The sequence below is a fragment of the Rhinichthys klamathensis genome, unplaced genomic scaffold (genome assembly GCF_029890125.1).
Source record: "Rhinichthys klamathensis goyatoka isolate OS25496 unplaced genomic scaffold, OSU_Roscu_1.1 h1tg000133l_1, whole genome shotgun sequence".
Taxonomy (NCBI): domain Eukaryota; kingdom Metazoa; phylum Chordata; class Actinopteri; order Cypriniformes; family Leuciscidae; genus Rhinichthys; species Rhinichthys klamathensis.
The window spans coordinates 1,396,330-1,419,093 of NW_026606668.1; the positions used below are offsets into that span (position 1 = coordinate 1,396,330).

At 36.9% G+C, this 22,764-nt stretch overlaps 2 protein-coding genes across 2 annotated transcripts in view; one reads left to right on the forward strand and one right to left on the reverse strand.

The window, feature by feature from the left end:
• si:ch211-197n1.2 (EF-hand calcium-binding domain-containing protein 6) overlaps positions 1–16,498 on the reverse strand; it is a 38,284-nt gene extending 21,786 nt beyond the window's left edge. Inside the window, exons 1-11 of the mRNA XM_056256796.1 lie at positions 15,940–16,498; positions 14,863–14,957; positions 12,123–12,223; positions 11,974–12,051; positions 11,714–11,857; positions 6,503–6,640; positions 6,226–6,359; positions 5,630–5,772; positions 5,352–5,548; positions 1,151–1,258; positions 684–749 (exon numbers count right to left, since the gene is read on the reverse strand). Coding sequence (XP_056112771.1) covers positions 684–749; positions 1,151–1,258; positions 5,352–5,548; positions 5,630–5,772; positions 6,226–6,359; positions 6,503–6,640; positions 11,714–11,857; positions 11,974–12,051; positions 12,123–12,223; positions 14,863–14,957; positions 15,940–16,252 — 1,517 coding nt within the window. The 5' untranslated portion in view covers positions 16,253–16,498. The remainder of the gene's footprint in view (positions 1–683; positions 750–1,150; positions 1,259–5,351; positions 5,549–5,629; positions 5,773–6,225; positions 6,360–6,502; positions 6,641–11,713; positions 11,858–11,973; positions 12,052–12,122; positions 12,224–14,862; positions 14,958–15,939) is intronic.
• Positions 16,499–18,175: 1,677 nt separating this feature from the next.
• On the forward strand, positions 18,176–20,704 carry slc25a4 (solute carrier family 25 member 4). Its single transcript, XM_056256806.1, has 4 exons — positions 18,176–18,370; positions 19,286–19,772; positions 19,862–20,002; positions 20,090–20,704. The coding sequence occupies exons 1-4, from the start codon at positions 18,260–18,262 to the stop codon at positions 20,245–20,247; spliced, it is 897 nt and encodes a 298-aa protein (XP_056112781.1). The 5' UTR covers positions 18,176–18,259; the 3' UTR covers positions 20,248–20,704.
• The last annotated feature ends 2,060 nt before the right edge of the window (positions 20,705–22,764 follow it).

Consider the following 22,764-nt stretch of genomic DNA (forward strand, 5'->3'; position numbering starts at 1 on the left):
TTTTAGACAAACATTTTCGGTAACGCTTCCTTTTACAGTCCTGTTACCCATGTACATATATGTACTTATTATAGTAATTACAATTACTGGGTAATAACTAGGTACTAACCCTGAACCTACCCCTAAACCTACCCCTAACCCATGTAACCCTTTTATTAGCCAGTATTTCTAGGTAAGTACACTCAACCCGATCACACTAAATGTGTCTCTATAGCACGCAGTGTGTTTATCGTGTAATTTATACGTGAAAATGAGTTTTTACGTGCATAGGATACGCATGGGTTGGTTAGGGTAGGTTTAGTAGTGGTGTGGGGTACGTGTGTATTATACGTTTGGGTAGAATTAGTGGTGTGGGGTGCGTGTGTATTACACGCAAATGAACTGCGTATCAAATGCACGCGAAAACTGCGTATCATATGCACGTAAAAACTCATTTTCGCGTATAAATTGCACGATAATACACAATGCGTGCTATAGAGACGCATTTACGTACGTAAGTACACGTAAGTACTGTACTGTAAAAGGAAGCGTTACCACATTTTCTGCCTACAATAATCATAATCATGCAGCTTAAATAGATTTATTTTAGAAGCTGCATTCAAACTCCGCTAATCTGAGGTGTTACATGAGAGACATTGAAGAGAAAATGATTTTATGAAAGATAAGAAAGATGAAAAATGTACCTGCTCTCCATTGCAGCTCTAAATTCTTCTTTACTTATGGTCCCCTTATTAAGCTTGTCAATGTTCCTATACAAATACATACACACAGAGAAACACACAGAGATTTTGAAAAATAAAAAATTATATTCTCTTTTCAACAAGTACAATAGAGCATTTGCTAAATGCATTAGCTGTAGGTAAGTAAGAGAATGGTCTTTTGAAACTCAAGAGAGATACGTCTAGTTAGAGGATTTGGAGTTGAGGGCGTTCTAAAGGAAACTCATTTGAGCAGAAGTGTTTCTATGATGAGGTTCTTGGTAACAATAATTAAAGAGACCAAAAAAAACGTGTCAACCTTTGACCCAAAAGGTAGTAAAACATCTTGTGTTAAAAGAGAGATAAAACATACCTGTTCTCAATTTAGAGGGTGTTAATGGGGTCTTGTTCACAAGGAGAAAAGAGGAGAAAGAGTATGGGATTGTACTCACTGAAAGGTCTGGAGGAGGGAGAGGTATTCTGACTGAAACAGGCGAGTTAATTTGGCCTCTATGGCACTTAAGGAGGAAGCACATCTGAGATTCTCATCAGAATGAAACCTACAGAAAAAAAAAAAAAGTTTTTATTTAGATTATAAAAAAAACATTTAAGGTTCAAATATCCACTACAAATGACCCTAGAAGTATTTGATTAAAATCATTTTTAAAATACTTGTATATATACAGTATAATATATATATATATATATAACAATGTTATTCAGAGAAAATATATATCATATTTTGTTTACAGACTGCATTAGATCTAATATTTTGTTATCTATTGCAATAAAATTCATAGATCGTAAAATGTGGCTTAAGTGCTTAAATACTTTTTGGGGCCACTGTATATTGTCACCATGGTGAAAGGTTCTATATATTGTAACTGTTTGCCTGGCCCATTTTATTCATCCGCCAATCCTTTAAGCTGTGGACCACCCTAATCAAACCAAACACAGTCAGTCTAGGCCTAATGTTCAGCTGCTGTTTACTGAACCCTGTGTGCTGGGTGACCCAGGGCAGGGAGGAACTATGGGCCGTAAGCTTGTTAGGAATGGAAAGAGTTTGACTACAAGGCTTAAAGATCACTTTCTCTGGATGCTTCTGTGTAATTTGGGCTCTGTGTAAGCAGAGAAAAGACTCAGAGTTTCTGTTTCCACACTGCTCTGTTACTGGTGACAGAACGGAATTATCAACACTTATCAGAATCAATATTGTATGTGGTCATGTTTAGATAAAATCCCACCATATGCACAATTTAAAAGTTTGGTATCGGTAAGATTTTTTTTAAAGTCCAATAAAGTAATTTGACCAAAAATATAGTAAAAACTGTAATATTGTAAAATTCTGATACAATTAAAACAATTCTATTTTAATATATTAAAATGTATTTTTTTCCTGTGATGGGAAAGTTATTTAAGCCTCATTACTCCCGTCTTCAGTGTCACGTGATCCTTTAGAAATACTTTTAATATGCTGATTTGGAGCTCAAGTAACATTTATTATTATTATCGATGTTGAAAACAGTTGAACTTCTTAATATATCTAGCTGTGTGATATTTTTGTGGAAACCGTGATAAATGTTTTCCAGGATTATTTGATAAAAATGAAGTTCAAAAGAACAGCATTTATTAGAAATATGAATATTTTGTAACATTGTAAAATGTAAATTTGATTAATTTAATGCATCATTGCTGAGTAAATACATACATATTACTATATATAAATAAACGAACTGACATCAAACTTTGAAATGGTACTGTGTACAAAGATTTCATCAAAGGTTTTGTTTGTTCAGCATTGACTTCGTTTACATGACAAATTCTGATAAATATTCTGATATTAGACAGATTTAAACAGATTTTGGTTCATATTCAGGTGTCTGTATCATGTATATCTAGTGATGTGATTGTCAGATCCCAATTAATTCTGGCTACTAGCATATGTCCGTATTAATCCTCTTGACAATGGAATATTTATTTATATCTATGTATCTGTATGAGCAATGTGCATTGAATGAGGCTAAAATGATTTTGATTGGCCCGTCTCATGTACCCTATCCCTGTTATGAACTCTTACCGTCTGGAAGAAGGTATAGAACTCTCCGTTATAAACGGAACAGGTTTAAAAACTATTTTGTGCCAGTATCAATTAGACTGTTGAACATGGATTAGCGACGTCGGTTCCACTATTTTCGATAGTCCACTTTAGACATTCTACTAACTATAAGTGACTTTGCAACTACATGTCAACTAACTCTCATTAGACTATTAGTAGACTGCAGTAGACTTAGGTTATGGTTAGGTGTTAGGATTCTGGTTAGTAGAATAAGTTGACTTGCAGTTGCCAAGTTACTTATAGTCTGTTGGGGGACCATCAAAATAAAGTGTTAGCAGATATTAAGCATACAGTCTACTAATACTCTAATGACAGTTAGTTGACATGTAGTTGCAAAGTTACTTATAGTTAGTAGAATGTCTAAAGTGGACTCAAAATAAAGTGTCACTGCGACGTCTACCTTCTTATGTGTACATGTATGGTGTGTATGAATATTTTGTGTAATTTTTTAATGTATGAGGTTCTGTCGAAATGCTGGCTATTGAGTCCACTACAAATTTCCTTCTCAGGGACAATAAAGTATATTTTATTTCATTTCATTGCATCTATGCGAATTAATCACTGTCAGTGTGAATGCAGCTTAAGACATGCACATCATTTCTTGAAAATATTGGAGTTGTCTTATTTTTATTATTCACATTTTACAGAAAAGAGTAACAGAATATAAAGGTGGCGGCAGATGTTATTGCTGAATCTATTACTCACATTTAAATTTACAGGTAAAACAGTTCTTATTTGATAATAATATTTTAAACAATTTTCAATCTGGTTTTAGAACTGGCCACAGTACCATTACTGCTGCTATGGTGGTAATAAATGATCTTATTTGTGCCTTGGACAGAAAACAGCATTGCGCTGCTTTATTTGTAGATCTATCCAAGGCGTTTGATTCTGTAGATCATGAATTGTTGCTGAACAAACTTAGGGATGCTGGTTTCTGTCCTAATGCTGTTAAATGGTTTAGAAACTATTTTGTAGATCGGACTCAGTGTGTCCATGCAAAGGGCCACAAATCTGAGTTTCTTGAGATATCAAAAGGGGTCCCCCAGGGGTCTATTTTGGGACCTATTCTGTTCTCTATTTTTATAAATGATTTAGGTAAGGACGTTCAAGCAAAAGTACACTTCTATGCTGATGACACTGTCATTTATACACATGCTCCTTCCATAGCACAGGCTGTGCAAGAGCTTCAGACTGCATTTCAGTCATTACAAACTGCCCTGTTCAATTTAAAATTGATTTTAAATCCTCAGAAAACGAAGTTTATGGTCTTTTCAAAAGCTCGCCTACAGTTGCTTGATGATCTTAGCATTTTTACGTCTGATGGTAAATCCATTGAAAGGGTACCAACATACAAGTACTTGGGTATATGGATAGACGACAAACTTTTATTTAATGTATTGCTAATCTAGTTAGGAAGCTCAAAGTGAAGATTGGCTTTTATTTTAGAAATAAATCTAGCTTTACTTTCAATGCCAAAAAAAAAACTTGTGGAAGCTACTTTTCTATCTGTGATCGATTATGGTGACATATTATATATGCACGCAGCCTCCTCCATCTTACGGAGGCTTGATTCAGTGTATCATGCGTCTACGCTTTATTACAAATGCAAAGTCCCTCACTCACCATTGCATTCTTTATGATCTGGTGGGTTGGACAGCACTGACCACCCGCAGAAAACAACACTGGTATATTTTTATATATAAAGCCATACTAGGTAAACTTCCAGCTTACCTCTGTACCCTCCTCTGTCTCAATTCTGCTAGTTATCAGCTACGCTCCTCCAAGTGGTTGCTTTTTAATGTACCCAGGGTTTTGACAGATCTGGGAAAATCTGCATTTTCATACTATGCACCCTGGGCATGGAATAATTTGCAAAAAGATCTTAAACTAGAAACGTGTATATCAATTGATAAATTTACGAGTATCATAAAGAATGTGGTAAAGGAGACATGTGCTTGTTTTTCTTGAAAGGCCATTGTGTTTGAATGATTTTTTTTGCAAGATTGTATGTATGTATGTATGTATGTATAGCATTTTTTTTTTACTATGTTGTATTTATGTATGGCTGCTACCTTGGCCAGGTCTCTCTTGTAAAAGAGATTTTCATCTCAATGAGACTTCCTGGTAAAATAAAGGTAAAATAAAAAAATAAAATAAAAAGAATATACTCTAAAAATTACAAAAAATAAATTCTCATTCATGTTCTTAAGAATAAAACCCAAGGGTGTGAATATTTAGGTCAAATATAGGTCATGAGACTCCTATAAATATAGGCCAGGATGTTTCTTTTTTTTATGCTTTTAAAATCTTAGTATGTAAAATGTGTTGCCTCTTCGCCACACACAAAAAAAGAGCATAATTGCAGATGTCTGTTACCTTAAATTATATGTTTATCTCTGTAAAGCTGCTTTGAAACAATCCATTGTTAAAAGCGCTATATAAATGAAGATGACTTGACTTGACATGTGGTAAGAGAAATCAAAAGCTCCAAATGAATAAATATTATTAGGATATTGCTATGTTGTAAATCTGACCGGTGTTTTGGGTTGGAGATGATCTTGTGAGTGATGCCGTCTGAACTTCTGTCCTGGAAGGAGCGCAGGAAGTTCAAGTACTGCACGCAGCCCTTTTTAAGCTTTAGACCACACCGAGACAGAAACAGGCCCAGGTGCTTTATCTGCAGATGCAGGCCAAACTTCCCTAACACCTGCAGAAAGTCTGCACCCCTCACCTGCAAACAGAACACAGACAACATTGACATCAATCAATATGATAAACCAGTCTGTTTATGAAGCCCAATGCTGTTTGTTACCTTCCCGCTGTTCTCAGGATCCAGTTGATCAAACTCTGTTTTCATCTTCTGAGCTCCTTCTCTGAATCTGTCCTTCAGCCACGTCTCAATGGCGATAGATGTGTGACGCTCCTCTTCTGCCTTAGAGAGTGCCCTAGCAGGAGCTGCAGTGAAGAGGAAGGTGACAGGAAATTATGAACATTTGAATTCTCTAATGACAGGTCAGGGTTAACTTAATCTTCTGATTAGTTCAAATTAGACCAAGCGAAAGCTAAAACATTAGTACTAATGAAACAGGACCACAGCACCCTCTATAGGTCGACTGTTGCTCAAGTACACATCTAAAGCAAACTGAAACGGCTAGTTTATCCAAAGTTCGTCCCTCTGTTTCTGAGAAAATAAATACTATTGATCTATAATCATTACAATTAATCATTTTAGTGCAATAAACTTCGGTTTACTTTCACTTATGACTGTGATTGAACTACTTTTTTGATACATTGTTTACTGATTATTTTGTAAATTAACAGATAAAGACACTTTATAAAGCAGAAAGCTCATGAAACATTACTTGAAACTGTACGAATTCTATATTATTAGCTAACAGGCAACTTTACCTTTTGTGTCCTCAGCTTTAGCGTTAACGGAAGTGTGGTAGTTTTTCTCATTGTTTGGTTCAATCCTTCTGCTCAATCCCAATTTCTTCAGAAAAATAGTCTGTTTGGCTGCTCCAAGTCCATCCACATCTAGCCTGTTTAAAAAAAAGGTGCTTTTTTATTGATTTTTTTTTTTTAAATAGAAAATTCTATTCTAAAAAAACCTCTGTAGTTATTTAATGGTAGGCCTATATATGAATGCATCAAGAAATAAATGCACAAAATAATAAATTCAAACCTTTTCCATAATTTTTCAAAATCTGGATCTTTCAGGTGAAGTTTGAGCTTGTTGAGAATATTTCTGAACTCTGGGGCAGAAATCCAGTTTTCAGTAAGACTGTCTGACTTGCACAACACCTCTACACACTCCAGAAACCTACAGTGGGAGAAATGGATTCACAATCAGGGCAAATAGCAACTCAGAAGCTCATTTTTTATGTTTATGCACTATTGTTCGACAGTTTGGGATTGGTAAGATTTTTTAAATCTTATGTTTTTGAAAGAAGCCTTTTATGCTCACCATGTCTGCATTTATTTGTCCAAAAATACAGTAAAATCACTACTGTTTTCACATTATACTATATTAATGTTGCAAAATATTTAATATATTTTAAAATGTAATTTATTTCTGTGATAGCAAAGCTTAATTTTCAGAAATCATTCTAATATGCTTATTTTGTTCTCAGGAAACCATGATAATTATTTTTTGCAGGATTCTTTGTTGAATAGAAAGTTCAAAAGAACTGCATTTATTTGAAATATAAATCTTTTGTAAATACATTTAAATGTCACTGATCAATTGTATGCATCCTTGCTAAATACGAGTATTATTTTCTTTTTTTTAAAACACCTAAAATGATTGACCTAATTATTTGTAATGGTGTATGCTGACAGTGGTATCAGTAAACATTCAAATTATTAACACATTAAAAAACTCTTATTTCTTTACTTTTTATACATTTTTTTGCAGATTGTTTTCAGTTTTTTTTTGTTTCTCCTCTCTTGGTCCCATCTCACACTCTCTCTCTCACAAACACACACACACACACACACACACACATACACTGTCAATCATACATATGAGGAGGAAGAGAGCAAGAGATTAAACCAGTGGTCTCAAACTCGCGGCCCGCGGGTGATATTTTGTGGCCCCCTACTTGACTTTAAAGTTTAATGTTAGTGCGGCCCGTCGTTGCGTGTGCCGCGTTTTTTTTTTTTTTTTTTTTTTAATCCCTTATGGGCTACCATAGATGGTCTCGTGACAGCTTACGGGTGGGTTTGTTGTCAATAGTTGTCATAGACAACCGCGAAGTACAAACATACGTACTGCGCCTGGAAAAAATGAGCGCGTCGCTTCAATTATGAGCGCGCTTGCCGCGCCTACATTTGAAATAACGAACTTGAGCGCGCAAAATATGTGAGCGCGATATGTGAACGGCCCCTTGGCGAGCTACCACCAATCAGGCCACGAGCTACTGGTAGCTCACTCCCTGCAAACAATGTGAGAATAATCATTTTGAGCTTGTAATATGTGTCCAACAGGTTGATAAGAAGGTTTGCTTTGATTTGTGCAAGGTCAGTAATTTGACACTATACATGTGTAGAAAGAACTCAATAAGACGGGCAGACATGACTGCAAATATTTGTATTTCAAAAGCAGCAATTGTTTTTCTAACTATAATAAAAGGAAATGTGCCTTCCAAAAAAACATTCAATATCATATTGAAAATAAAAAGGACATGAGCAAATATAAGAATCACAAATATGTTGTGTATAAGGAAAAGACAGAAAGTTTGTAAAATGAACTTCAACTGTCAGAAGGACAGCTCATGAAGAACCAATCATACAGAAAGGAATGTTCAAATTCAGAGGAACAGTTCAGAAGAAACGTTAATAATAAAGATTGAGAAGATTGGATCAGTTGTGCTCCTTTTTTGGAATACTTGAATACTATTTTTTTGTGGAATACTTGATGCGGCCCCGCCTGACCCAGACTCTACCTGCAGCGGCCCCCAGTTAAGTTGAGTTTGAGACCCCTGGATTAAACGCTTCTCTTTATTATGTCCCTTCATCTCTTCCACTTATCCTTTCTTTCTATTTTCAACCTTTTTGGACCCATAAATCTGCCTTTTGGGCACTTTTTATGTGTGCCACATTTCTCTTCTTTCCCTGTTGCTCTTTCATCTTTATCCCTCTCGTCTTTTTTTCTTTCCCTCATCCTATCTTTACCATCTTTCACTTGTAGTCTCATAATCAATGTGTCTGTAAGAAAGAGAGGGAAAATGTGTGAGATTAGTCACAGAGATTTCTTTTTTTTTGCTCACGGCTGGAGTGTGTCTTGGTCTGACCAGGTCTTACGCAATCAGTACAACACACACACCCACACATACCAACCAAACTTTTGCACTCTTGCACACTCCCTCTACAACCTCATTGTATTGCATTGGTTAAACACAGTCAGATACTGTAGCAGTATACAGAGAGGGAGAAATGGAGCTTTGCTGATCATCTTTTGCCTTCTCTGAGCTGCTCTCTCACTCCCTGCTGGTGAACTTTGAGCTTGAGCAGTTCACGTTCTTTCTGAATTGTCATGTCTTAGAGTATTGTTTGAGTGATTACTTCTGTTTTTTGTTTTTTTTACAGTTTAGATTCAATAATCATCATACAGTGACCCCAAAATGTATTCGTAGACTTAAAGGAGAACTCCGGCGCAAAATGAACCTTTGGTCTAATTACACATTGTTACCTAGTCAACCGTTATCTGAGATTTGTTTTCATGATTATCGAATGTAAATAGTTTTATCTCTACAAACAGTTTAGCCTATAAAGCTAGTATAACGCTAGTATATTGGGCATAGTGTAATGACAAATAAAAATCGCTTGTTAATACCACTAACAAGGCTGAAAATAGCCCCACACTAACACGGTAGCATAATGAGGGTCCCTACCTTCAAACCGAAGCATTGAGAACTTTGTCAGTGTCCAGACAGTTTAATAAGAAGATATTTTAAACATACAGTCAACTTCGCGTATACAGGCAGAAGCCATCTTTGAAATACAGTCTTTACCAGTCGATCTACGAACGCCGATCCAAGCCTGCTGTTCGCGCTCACCTTATCACAACTTATAGCTCGTTCACATCTCACCAGCGCACTTAGATCGGCGTTCGTAGATCGACTGGTAAAGACTGTATTTCAAAGATGGCTTCTGCCTGTATACGCGAAGTTGACTGTATGTTTAAAATATCTTCTTATTAAACTGTCTGGACACTGACAAAGTTCTCAATGCTTCGGTTTGAAGGTAGGGACCCTCATTATGCTACCGTGTTAGTGTGGGGCTATTTTCAGCCTTGTTAGTGGTATTAACAAGCGATTTTTATTTGTCATTACACTATGCCCAATATACTAGCGTTATACTAGCTTTATAGGCTAAACTGTTTTTAGAGATAAAACTCTTTACATTCGATAATCATGAAAACAAATCTCAGATAACGGTTGACTAGGTAACAATGTGTAATTAGACCAAAGGTTCATTTTGCGCCGGAGTTCTCCTTTAAGCTGTCTGAAAGTCACATTAGATACAAAATATTAAACCAAATGGCATTTATTAATGATGGTTCTCAACCAGGGGCCTGAGACTGACTGCCCATCTAACAGGGAACATTCTCAAAATGTTTGGCTAACATAAAAAACATTATTTATACATCGTTCACGGAAGGCTTTTTTTTTAGACCGTCCTCAGTGTGGCATGTAGCACGATGACGTAGCCTACTGCATTGAATCAAATATGTATAGTGGACTCATGGTTTTTATTTCTCAAACCTGTTTGGCGCAAACTCCGCCCAGCAGTCGATTCTAAAGATTTCATTACTCATGTCAATCACAGTGGCCTATCAGAATAACCACAGATGTAGTTCATAACTGAACGTGTTTGACAACAATAAAGTAGCCTAATATAGATATAAAAGCAATATTGCATTCTTGCTGTTGTTCTTAATACCAGCAGAAGTAAACACAGCACACAAAGCATTCAGACCAACATCACAAATCAAATGAGAAACTGTATGACAATGCTTCTATACAACCCCTCAATAAACAAGAAGTTAAAGCTCCAGTCCGTAACTTTAAGTTAAAAATAATAAAAAATAATTATATAAAAAAAAAAACGTATTCTGCCAGTGGTCAAAACTATCTGCTTGCCATAGCTAGATTCAAAACGGTTAGCTTGTAATAATGATTTTAATTCCAGTGGTACTGGTGGGTTTCCGCGGGAAATTCGAGCATGTCTTTGCGTCATTACGTCACACCCGTACACATAAAGAAGGAGTTTCGGCTAGCCGGCTATACTGCGCGTGACAAGATGTTTAGATGTATAGGCTTTTCTCGCAGCACTTTACATAATTAAACTTATGGCATCCAGGAAGATCCAAACAACAATCATCAGTGTCAACTGGAGATTCAGCAGTTATAAAACCCAAAAGACTTCGTACTTCGGATTTAAGGTGGCTAGAGAAAGAGAAAGAAACCGTCTCATGCGAACACAAGGATTTAAACATCGGCGGGGCTTTTGAAAAGTGCGTGAACTCCGTGTTTTGAAGGGGTTCAAAACGGAAGAAGAGACGGCTTTTTTCTGCTGAACAAGTAAGACATTTCAATAACCATAAATAACCATAAAACACATTAAATTTAACATCAGTCACGCAATGCTGATGTTGTTAACATGAACCATTTGAGAACAAAGTAGGCTATAATTTGCACGGTTGCTGTAAATCGCGTTGATTAAATCTAACGAAGCTTATCATGTCGAATGCTTTTTCCCCCTTAGTTGGTCAGAACAAAAATGGATTTTACTTACTTGTTCAGAAGACATTTTCTTATGAAAATTCTTATGTTGGTCAAACTTTCAAAAAGTGAATCTGTGGTTCTGTATGACAGTATCCACACAGCGCGGTGACTGACAGCAGCACTCGCCTCAAAGCACTGTGTTCATCCGCGCTGTTTCATGCCGATTTACAACCCACGTAAAGATGATAATTCCACGAATCACTGCAGTTACAGATTTCGAACAGAGAGATGGCGACAAAGAGGAAAAGATACGGACTGCAGCTTTAACTTAAGACACACTATTTTAGATGTGTTCTTTCCTATTTTACCATATTTTTTGCACCATGCACTACTATATATTTAAAAAATATATGTTTGTGAAATGTTTAGCTTGAAAAGTATGCTTATACTACTTTGCTTTAATATTAATGATACTTTTGTTGATTCAATTATCTGAACTGTTTATTGATATTGCTTTTTACTTTGATTTTGAGAATACAGAATTTTTATATTTTAATTCCCACTTTCCCCCAGATGACAACAAAGAATATATTTAATATGACAGTTAACTGGACCGTTAACTTCAGCAAAAATACTGCAGTGTGTCACGACCTCAGAGATCTCACCTGCTGCGTGCAGGTCCTCTCAGCAGGGCCAGTGTCTGGGGAATTGTAAGAGGACCTGCAGCGTTACTTTTATTGAAGTCTGGGTCTTTTAAGGCACCATAAAACTCCTCAAAACTGATAAGCACTCGGTCAGAGAGGTGCAGACTAAACAGGAAGAGCAAGACAGGGTATTTTTTTATATGGTCAACGATGTTAGACAATGTTTAATAGCATAACAACATAATGTTTGCTTTGAGAGTTGTAAGAGCGTCATTAATTACCGGAATAGAAGGCCTTTCAGCTGTTTAGCTGTGACAGGCCGTCTCAGGAACTTTGTAAGGATTTCAAGTAAAACAGGTCTAGGAAAAGAACAAACCATTAGAACATGGAAACATTTTCTATATTAACATGTGTGTGCCTGTGTTTTTACCTGTTGACCAGAGGTTTGCCATCAGGGTGGTTGTTCTTGAACAGGATTTTGAGTGTCAGAGCTCCAGTAGTTTGAATGCGCTCTTTTAGCTCATCTTCCAGCTTTAAATAAAAGGATGAAATCAGTTTATTGGTTAAGTGTAATTTATAGTGGAATAAAACCTTCCACTGCAACCCTAACACACTGCTGCACAAACCAAAAATGGACATATTATTGATGCAAGACAAAGAACAAAGAACTGAAGGCTTAAATACACCGAGGAAGGTGAACAACGGAACAGGGAACAGGTGTGACACTAATCAGGGACTATGACAACTAATAATGACTAGAACTACGGCAAAACAGTAACAATGGAACTAAGGGTAGGTGTCTACACGACAAAAAAGTTTTTCCTTTGAGTTTTTCACACACAGATGACAATGTTATCAAACTATCCCAGTTCACATGGATCCATGAACACGATTAAAACACTGTATTATGCATGCCAGGCCAGTAGTTGTACTTTGTAAAGAAACACTATGCACCTATAGAGTGAACACATAATACGCATGTGCATGACGTTTTCACAAATTCACGTTTTGGTTGTTTACACAGGGATAATAACTGTATAATTTTCAAAACTTGCACCCGTTTTCAAAAGTTTGCATTTTCAGGCCCCCAAAAATCCATTGTCGTGTAAATTAATGGCCAAAACGCATAAAAGGTTTTCCATTTTGAGTTGAAAACAGTGTTGTGTATACGGCATCTAAGACAACTAGACAAGACTAAACAGAACATGATCATGACAAAATGATTCTAACAACCCAGTTCTTTTAGAGAATAAAAGACAAACAGACCAGTGTTTTTCAAATGTTTTGTCAAAATATTTATAATTTTTTTAAATATAGACCTATAACACTTTAGTACTCTCTTTTTTTCTATCTGGATATCATTAATATTTCTGCATAAACAGATCACAGAAACTCTGTGAAATATATCAGAGATCATATTTCCGTAAAATTAATATAAGCCTATTCGGATAGCATGCAGATTCATTTGAAAACTGCACTAACTGAAAGACTTTTATAAGTAGGCCTACTGATTGTATTAAATATAATGAGTGACAGCATTTTAAGCTTCTTTTGTGACAAGATGGGATAGAGGGGTTGAGTGTTCATCCACACACCCACTCTGACTCTTGTGACGGGTGTGTGTGTGTGTGTACCCCCACTGTGTGACTAAGGCAGCTCTCGTGACCAGGCGGAGTCGAGGGGGCCTGTGTGCTGGGTTCAGTCGGTCAGACAGACAGGACCCCAGGGATAAGACTGGCAGGGTTAATCACACACAACACCCCCTCCAGAAGACAGACACCTGCAGATTTGCAGGACTTTCTCTCTCACACGCCCATTTGCACATAAACTCCCCCCTCTTCTCCTTCTCTTTATCGCTCTTTGCTAATATCTCTCCTGAGTAAACTCGGCTATACATTGGTGTTAACCACTGAGCTGCAGCTGAGATTTTATCAGTTCTTGTGTTTTATTCTACACGAGCAGTAGCTTTCTTTCTCAATGGGATAATGCCAGGCTTTGATGTCAAAAGGAGGAACACAGGCCAGCAACACTGTCATTGAGAGGAAAGCACATGGGGATTCTTGAGAATATGCCTGTATTAATCTCTGTAGAATCACATTGTGCATGAGACCTGCACAGTGGCTCCAAAACATGTAAAAAAAAAAAAAAAAATGAATTGCATTAAATAAAATATTAAACCAGGTTGCATCTGCAACCGCTTTTTCTCAGCTCTCAGTTTGTTTTTTGTTTGTTTTTGCCATAATTTTGAACTGGTCCACAGATGGAGTGGATGTATGAAGTCAGATAGCCCTAACATCACACAGTTTTCCTAATATAGTAAGCAAAGGTGGAGTTCATCACATTAATAACAGACATTTTCAAAAGTTTGTGATAATTAATTATTTACATTATTACATTAATATTTTTAATGCTTTTTATGGAAGTCATTATGCTCACCAATACTGCATTTATTTGATCAAACATACAGTAAAACATTAATATTGTTGAATATACAATTTAAAATAACCGTTTTCTATTTTAAAATATTTTAATTTGTTCCTGTGATGGTAAAGCTGAATTTTCAGCAGGAATTACTTTAGTCTTCAGTGTCACATGATCCTTCAGAATTCATGCTAATATGCTGATTTGGTGTTCAATTATTATCAATGCTAAAAAATTATTATCATCATCATTGTTATCATCATTAATTATTTTTGTGGAAAAAGTTATATGTTTTGGCAACATTTTGTGACATTCTTTGATGAGCAGACATTTCAAATAATTTCAAATTAATAATATTTCACAATATTAAATCTTTAACTGCATTTAGAGACTTTAAGTTTTTTTTTAATAACAAAATAAATAAAAATTTTGACCAGTAGTGTATTTGTCTTTATTTACAGTAAACGGTATTAATAAACAGTACATTTATTTTATATTGTATAATGTAAAAGCTAACCAACTATTTAAATTAAATTATATATTTTTTATATTTTATTATCAAATGTAATAATATTAATATATTAAGTGTTTAAATAAGCTACTTCATAAATACTGTACTACTGTAATAGAAAGCCGCTGTGTCTTTTAATCCAATAATCATAAACATATCATTACACAGTACGCCCCACTTTATATTAGGTGTCTTTTAACTACTAGCCTATGTACTTACATTTAAATGCGTGTAATACCTGATCAGTTTGATCTGTCATCCACGGACCAGTGCTGGAGTATGTTATATGAGAAAGCATACTAATGGATCGGTTCTCTGATGCCGCCCTGTGACCTATACCAAACACACAAACCAGACAAACATGCATACAAATGTGTTAATACATCCAATAGGCTATTTAACGTTACTTGAATGGAGGACCAAGGCAAATAGCAAAAAGTTTCCAAACTAATTATGTAAATTAAAAATATTTTAATATAAAAATTTCTTGACCCATACATGTTCCTGCAGGATACAGTTGCTCTAAATGCACAAGTCTCTGAAACTAAGAAGAGAGACTAAAGTTTCACTGACCACTGACTAGACAATTCATTCCTCTGATGAGACAGCGCCCTCGTGTGGTCGACTACGTGACAGCCTGAATAATTATGAAATGTACTAAGTATGGCTCTTGAGAAGCAAGAACGGGCAAACCTTTTTTTTTTTAATACCTTAGTCAAATTTCCATGACAAAAAAGTTCCGTTAAAGGTTCTCGAACGTGCATTATTTTACAACATAAAGCCAGCAGTGTTTTATTTAAATTTCTACTATAAAATGCAAAAACACTCACTTTTGACCGTATAGGCTAGCTGATTAATTTCGTCATCTCTGACTGAAAATAATTTTAGTATTTTATTTCATAAATGGGAAGATCAGTGTACTGCATTCAATTAATTTGCTATAGATTGAAAGTATTTTTGTTAGGCTATTTGTTGTGTTGAAATCCCCCTCAAAAGCAAAATCGTTAACCGAACTGGTTACTACAAATTTCCATCAAATATAGCTAATTAGGCTATGCAAACTGTCTCATATGTGCTTTATGTGCTCGGTGGCTCACTGTTTATTTTTATTTTATTTTTTTATTTTACAAACATTTGAAGTTTCAGTCAGCAATTTATTTGTCCTCTAGCGCTGTTTCGGGTGCTGAATTGTTAATTTACAGTCAGACCTCCATAAATTCACAAAGCCATTAGGCCTACATTATCACCAGTTGTAGGCAGTGTGCAGCCCCTTCATATCAAACTGCATAAATGTCAGGGTAGGCTATTGACTCACGGAAGGCAGGTAATCTGGCTTTATCCTGGTCGTGGATGACCTCGTCTCCTTCGGGGATTAGCTCTGGAATATCTAATCCTCTTCCTTTTCCCATCAGAGAACTTCTATCACTTCTGCTGCTCTCACTGCGAAAAGCGGAATCCATGCTCTCCGTCCCAGGAGACTGAGGTCTGGTTCCTCTTTGAGGCATCCAGTATCTCTGTTCTCTGCCGCAGTCTGTGGAAAAACCCCGGAGTGAGATGAAATCTGGATCTCCGAGTCTTGATGAAGGGTGTTGAATGGCCGGGAGCCGCACAGAAGCCACCGTGGACATCCTGACTGACAAGTTTACTTTTTAATAGGCTACAACTCTCCCGGGAAGCCCTTTTCCAAAGTGCGTTACGCACTGAGAAGAAAATAGATTAAATGAGATAAATTACGCATCGAACTCAGTCGCTTTATAATGGCTTAAATGTCAAAAGTTCCGTGTAGAACAATGTTGAAGAACTTTTATGAGAGGAGATACTGTCTGCCTACTGTTTTATTACAGAAGAAAAGCCAAGTTGCCCTTAGCAACAGCAAGCGCTCGTGCGTAGGGTTGCAGATTACGCGAGCAAATTTTAAATGCGCGTGATGTTCATACAGGAGATCAATCGAGAAGATCAATCGTTTGGTATTTAAGTAAAGACATACAATGCATTTTTTATGTAAATGTAATGAATCCTAACCCAATTCGTAAAAGAAAACGTTTTAATTATTTATTTTCCTACATTAATAATTTTCCAAAGAGAGGTTTTTTCAGATTTAGTCTCCAACCTAAAGTAACCCACCTACACATAGGCCTACTTATAGTCAGTTTGCAAACATCCTCAGTAACATAAATAAACACTTGGCAATCTCTATTTGGCATGTTTATTAATTTCTGAGCATAATATTGCAGCTTCAAGGGAGAGAGAAAGTGAATCAAATAATGTGTTCCTGCTGTGACTGAGGAAATTTGAGCTGAATCTGATGTGTCATCACAGTCCTGGCACCCAGTCAAACTCTCATTGTGTTGTAAAGAAGAGTCTCCCACATTGTTTTTAGTAACATTCAAATCCCACTCAAGAAGAATACGGCTGTATTGTAGCCCGGCAACAGCCCTAACTAACAGACTGAGAGGTGAACAAATGGGGTAGTGGTTTCCAATATCTAAAACTGCTATTAGAATGCGCAGGGGTCTAACACTCTACAACAATATGTTATACATATACAATAATTAAACAGTAATATTACTCAAGTTTCCACAAAATTACTTAGAACGAACTTATGTAATTAAACTTAAGTGTAACACATACAATTACCATCCACACTTTGAAGTTGAAGCATATTGAGTACCAGGCAGTAACAAGTAAGCATTTCAACACTATGCCTAAACTATACAAATAAATAATAAACTAAGCTTATTTGTCATTATGCAATAAATCAGTGTAGCATTATAAATAGCTGCAGGAAACACCCTGCGTATTTTAGCGTCTGTCACGTGACACAGGTGCGAGTGCAGAATGAGCAATAGTAGTCTAGTTCTTCAAAAAGTTGCTTGATCAATTTTGGAGGCAATGAAATGCAAAACTCGATAATTGTTGTCAATAAGTTTGCGTGAAATGCAATGACTAACATTGTTCAGAAGTCTAACATTATGGCATTGACATTAATTAACGGTTGTGGGGATTACAACAAGTCTTCGTGGAGAGTACAGCTACAGCTTTCATTTTAGGACTACTTACCTTAGAATCCTAATCGAAATCTAACTCTATTAACAGGTAGCCTACTTTAAGGTACAATCAAAATAATTAAAATTCACAATGCAAATTCAAAGGACATATGCCATACATTTGGTTACTAAACATTTACGCATATCAGTTTAATGGAAGAATAAATACATTTTGATTACATATTCTAGAAAGCCAAATTGTATTTTTTTATTATTATTATTTAGGCATACTTTATTCCATATGCCAAATATTCATGTAATACTTTTGGTGCAAGGTTGACAAGCTTCTGTAGTAAAATGGCTCCTTAATAATGTGAGGGGGGGAAAAGTGTCCTTTAAACGTCCCCAATTCCATGAAACAGGTCATTATAGACCTGCGCAAGACTCATGACCTGTGACCCGGTATATTTATTCAGCTTTGAGATTCTGTTCGGTCCCTCGTGGATCCATCATCTGCTCCTCTCGCGATAATGAGTCTGGATATATTGAGAGCAAACACGAGCACTCGTCCATTCGAAGGGGCGTCGCTGGGGTTCTTATAGGGTCCTTTAGTTAGTGGTGAGATTGTCTTCCAGGAGATAGGACATCATGTCTGACGCAGTGATCAGCTTCTTGAAGGATTTCTTGGCCGGTGGTGTGGCCGCTGCCATCTCCAAGACAGCCGTGGCCCCCATTGAAAGAGTCAAACTGTTACTGCAGGTACGTTTTGAAGTCAGAATCAATCATTTTAGAATTATATATAAAAATGCTGGGCCATTTCAACGTTTGGGTCAAATATGTTGGGTTTAAAATTTAATTAAAACATTTAAACCAACTGTTGGGTTTGTCCATATTTGACCCTGAAACAACCCACGATTTTTAGAGTGCAGGCTATTGAATATCCCCGTAAATAGCTTGAAATAAAAGTTGCAAGTAAGTAACAATTGCAAACATTAGAAAGAGGGTGCAGTGAATTTGAATGGCAAGTTTGTTTAGTTTAAAAATGTTTCGGTAAAATTCAAAATAATTTAATAAAACAGAATAGACTAAACAGGAAAGTTTTTGCCGACAATTAATTATGGCGCTGTCCATGGTGCTACTTTATAAAGCGTTACTAAGACAAGCGTCACTGACAAAAAAAAAGTGCACTTTCACCATAGAGTTTAATTAATGTTTGATAGATTTTATTTGGTTATTTAACTAGTGCTTTACTAATTAATGAATTAAAGTTTAAACATTTGACCTTGACGACTTCCATCACTCTTTCCATCGGTGCCAGAGTTTATAAAGGTCAATCATGTGGGTTAAGATAGTGACTGTGAAGAGCAGCGATATTTGGTGTAAGTTTAAAGTTAAAAATAGTCTGGAGGCTGCAACCCAATACTTAAACCCCGCGCGCAAGTGGGGTGTGACGCCAAGTGCAGCTCACGCTCGTGGACAGACTGATCCCTAAGTGTAATAATCACACTTTTTTGTGGCTCCCTTATACAGGATGATCATGCAACACTGATACATGGAAATAATTGAAATTACAGCTCAAAAATCCATATCCCATAATTCACATCCGACGTGTGGCCACAATGATATCAAAGGTGCACTCTTCCACTTACCAATTCAAACTGTGCTGCTTCACAGGTCCAGCATGCCAGCAAACAGATCACAGCTGAGATGCAGTACAAAGGCATCGTCGACTGCGTAGTAAGAATTCCCAAAGAGCAGGGATTTGTGTCTTTCTGGAGAGGCAATCTCGCCAACGTCATCAGATACTTCCCCACACAAGCCCTCAACTTTGCCTTCAAAGACAAGTACAAGAAGATCTTCCTTGGAGGAGTGGACCAGAAGACCCAGTTCTGGCGTTACTTTGCTGGTAATCTGGCCTCTGGCGGTGCCGCCGGTGCCACCTCTTTGTGCTTTGTCTACCCTCTTGACTTCGCCAGAACAAGGCTTGCTGCTGATATCGGTAAAGGCACAGCGGAGAGAGAGTTCAGTGGTCTTGGGAACTGCCTTACCAAGATCTTCAAGTCTGATGGTATTAAGGGTCTCTACCTTGGCTTCAATGTGTCCGTCCAGGGCATTATTATCTACAGAGCTGCTTACTTCGGTGTCTATGATACAGCAAAAGGTAAGTGGCTATTGGGGAACATCTGACATGGATCAAATAAATTGCTTGTTAAATACAACTCGGTGACATGGTCGAACTCTATCACTCAGGTATGCTGCCAGACCCCAAGAACACACACATTGTCATTAGCTGGATGATTGCCCAGACTGTCACAGCTGCAGCCGGTATCATTTCATATCCTTTCGACACCGTCAGACGTCGTATGATGATGCAGTCAGGACGCAAAGGAGGTAAGCCGAAGCATCATGCAATTTTGGCACAAACTATTGTTCCATGCATTTTGTGATCAGTCTAACGGATCATTTTCTTTCCAAAAGCTGACATTATGTACACGGGCACAATCGACTGTTGGAAAAAGATCACTAAGGATGAGGGTGGCAAAGCTTTCTTCAAGGGTGCCTGGTCCAATGTGCTCAGAGGCATGGGCGGCGCCTTTGTGCTGGTTCTGTATGACGAGATCAAGAAGTACACATAAACATTCTCCATCCATCACGTCGATCCCATCAAAGGAACCCCTGAGCACTGTGTATGTCTTAATTGTGTAGAGTGTTAACAAACAGGGTGAAGTGGGGGAAGTGTACTTAGCCATGCTGGCCCAGGGGTGGATTTTAATCATGTGATCTTAGGTGGTCACATCACCCTCCACCTCTACACTTGTAAATATATTTAACTCTACCTACTGCCCCCCACTTTTAGATGACGTTCAGTCTGGTCAGATTGAAAGTTATCTTTTTTTCTCATTTATTTATTTGAATCAATCCCTCATAACTCTGAGAGTCTACATGTTCTACGGTGGCTCTTCTCTTCTGTAGCTAGCTGAACACTCTCAGACTGAAGCAAGTGGCTGTACACTGGAAAGCTGACTGTTCTTGTGGTTTATTCCACCTTATGTGTTCTTTTAATAAGAATAAAGCTGACAATACAACTCCTGATCGGTGCTTGTGGTTTCTTTTTTATAATTACATTATTTCTTACTGCCAGATTTTATGACAGCAAAAGTTGTCTTACAGCTGAGTAAAGGAAGTGGACTCATATTGGCTTTCATAGTTCAAATTGTTTCACGGATATTTTAAATGAACAGAATTAATGAATAAAAACTGTTCAAATTGTATCATTCCTATTTTAAACTAAATACAGAATATACAGTGTTTGGGGTCAGTAAGATGTTTTTAAGACATTTTGTAAAGAAATCAGTACTTTAATTCAGCAAGGATGGATTAAAGTCAATAGTGACAGTAAAGGCATTTATAATGTCACAACAAGATTTCAATATAAAAATAAATCGTGTTCTTTTGAACTTTCTATTTATGAAACAATCCTGATTTTTTTTTTATCACAGTTTCCACAAGAAGCACAACTCTTTTCAACATTAATAAGAAATGTTTCTTGAGAACCAAAAACAGCATATTATCATGTGACACTGAAGACTGCTAAAAATTTCAGCTTTCCCATCAAAGAGTTAATTTGCATTTTAAAATATATTAAAACAGAAAATAGCTATTTTAAATCATATAAATATGATTAATGAAGCCTTGGTGAGCATAGAATACATCTTTCATAAAAAAAAAAAAAAAAAAAAAAAAAAAAAAAAAACTGACCAACCCCAAATCTTTTTTTTACGTAAATATATAAATATTTAAATTTCATAATATAATATTATAATACAAGCGATTATAAAATTATATTACATATTTCATGGCTAATATATTATAAATTATAAATCACTTTAAAGGGGTCATATAATGGTACATGCACTTTTTCCAAGTTCATTGTACTGAAATGTGTGTTGGCAGTGCCTGTACACAACCATCATATAATGATAAAAATCCATCCAGTGTTTATTTTTTATCTCCTTATATGTTTTCCCGTCTCAAATCGAGCCGTTCGACCGCGTGACGTCACTAAATCGGACGCCCCTCCCACGATTATTCATTGACAGCAGCGTTTCAACACAGACCCGCCCTGAGCGAGCTGTCATCATAGTCCGCCATTGTTGATACACTGGAGCAGAATGGCGTCTAAGCGATTGTGGTGTTCTGTTCTTGGGTGTAATAAGGAACACAACAGTCATTTTGATGTTCCTCAATCCGAACCGCTGAAGACTCAGTGGCTGAGTTTTGTTTTCGAAGGGAATATCCCCCACGATCAACGTCATTGCGTTCATGTTTGCGCGAATCATTTCTCACCAGACTGCTTTATAAACAAGGGTCAGTGTAAAGCTGGTTTTGCTAAGAAGCTGCTCCTGAAAAAAAGAATCGGTACCAACTATTCGTGTTCCTGCTGCAGCTCCAGAAGAAGTGAGTGTAAAGTTTTATTAACCTTTAACGTTAGCCTATATTAATCTTTCCAAATGACTTTCACGCTTCACGATGAATGTGGCTAAGGTTTACACTCAGGGTACATTACTGCATGTTTTCTATGTACGACGTTCTCAATATAATTCATAATCCCACGTTTAAAATGAACAACGCGTTATGGTTTTTGTGTTACAAACTTTAGCAGTTCCGCATCACAATCCGTACACGATAACTCGCTTCCGGTGTGGTGCCGAATTCTGACCCCCGCCAAATTATTACCCCCCTAGTATGGTAGGTTTAGGATTAGTTGTGGGGGAGGGGTTAGGATTAGGGGTGGGGTTAGGATTAGGCAATCAGGTACTGATTTCAACGAGGGGGTAATAATTTGGCAGGGAGTCGAAATTCGGCACAACACCGGGCACGTAAAACGTCAGTGCGATCCTTACCGGATTAGACCAATAAACTTTTGATGTGTCATTTACTGGGGGAGGGTCTTATCTTCGTTTCTTAGCTTTGATTGGTTTATTTTTGGCCTATGAAATGCTCATAAATGGTGATTTGCTTGAGGCTGTGCTGGGTGGGGAACTATGTTACGCGTCACAAGATTCCGTACAGTCATTGTTGGGAGCGTAACATGAAACCGTACAACGGGGCATCATGATTGCCTCATTGTGCAGGGTGTCTTATAGTAGTTA

Bases quoted from the DNA above. Each gene is read 5' to 3' on its own strand.
- slc25a4 (XM_056256806.1), top strand. From the start codon at position 18,260: ATGTCTGACGCAGTGATCAGCTTCTTGAAGGATTTCTTGGCCGGTGGT. The intron at 18,371-19,285 runs GTACGTTTTGAA...GCTGCTTCACAG, and splicing joins GAGTCAAACTGTTACTGCAG to GTCCAGCATGCCAGCAAACA. The intron at 20,003-20,089 runs GTAAGCCGAAGC...TCTTTCCAAAAG, and splicing joins GCAGTCAGGACGCAAAGGAG to CTGACATTATGTACACGGGC.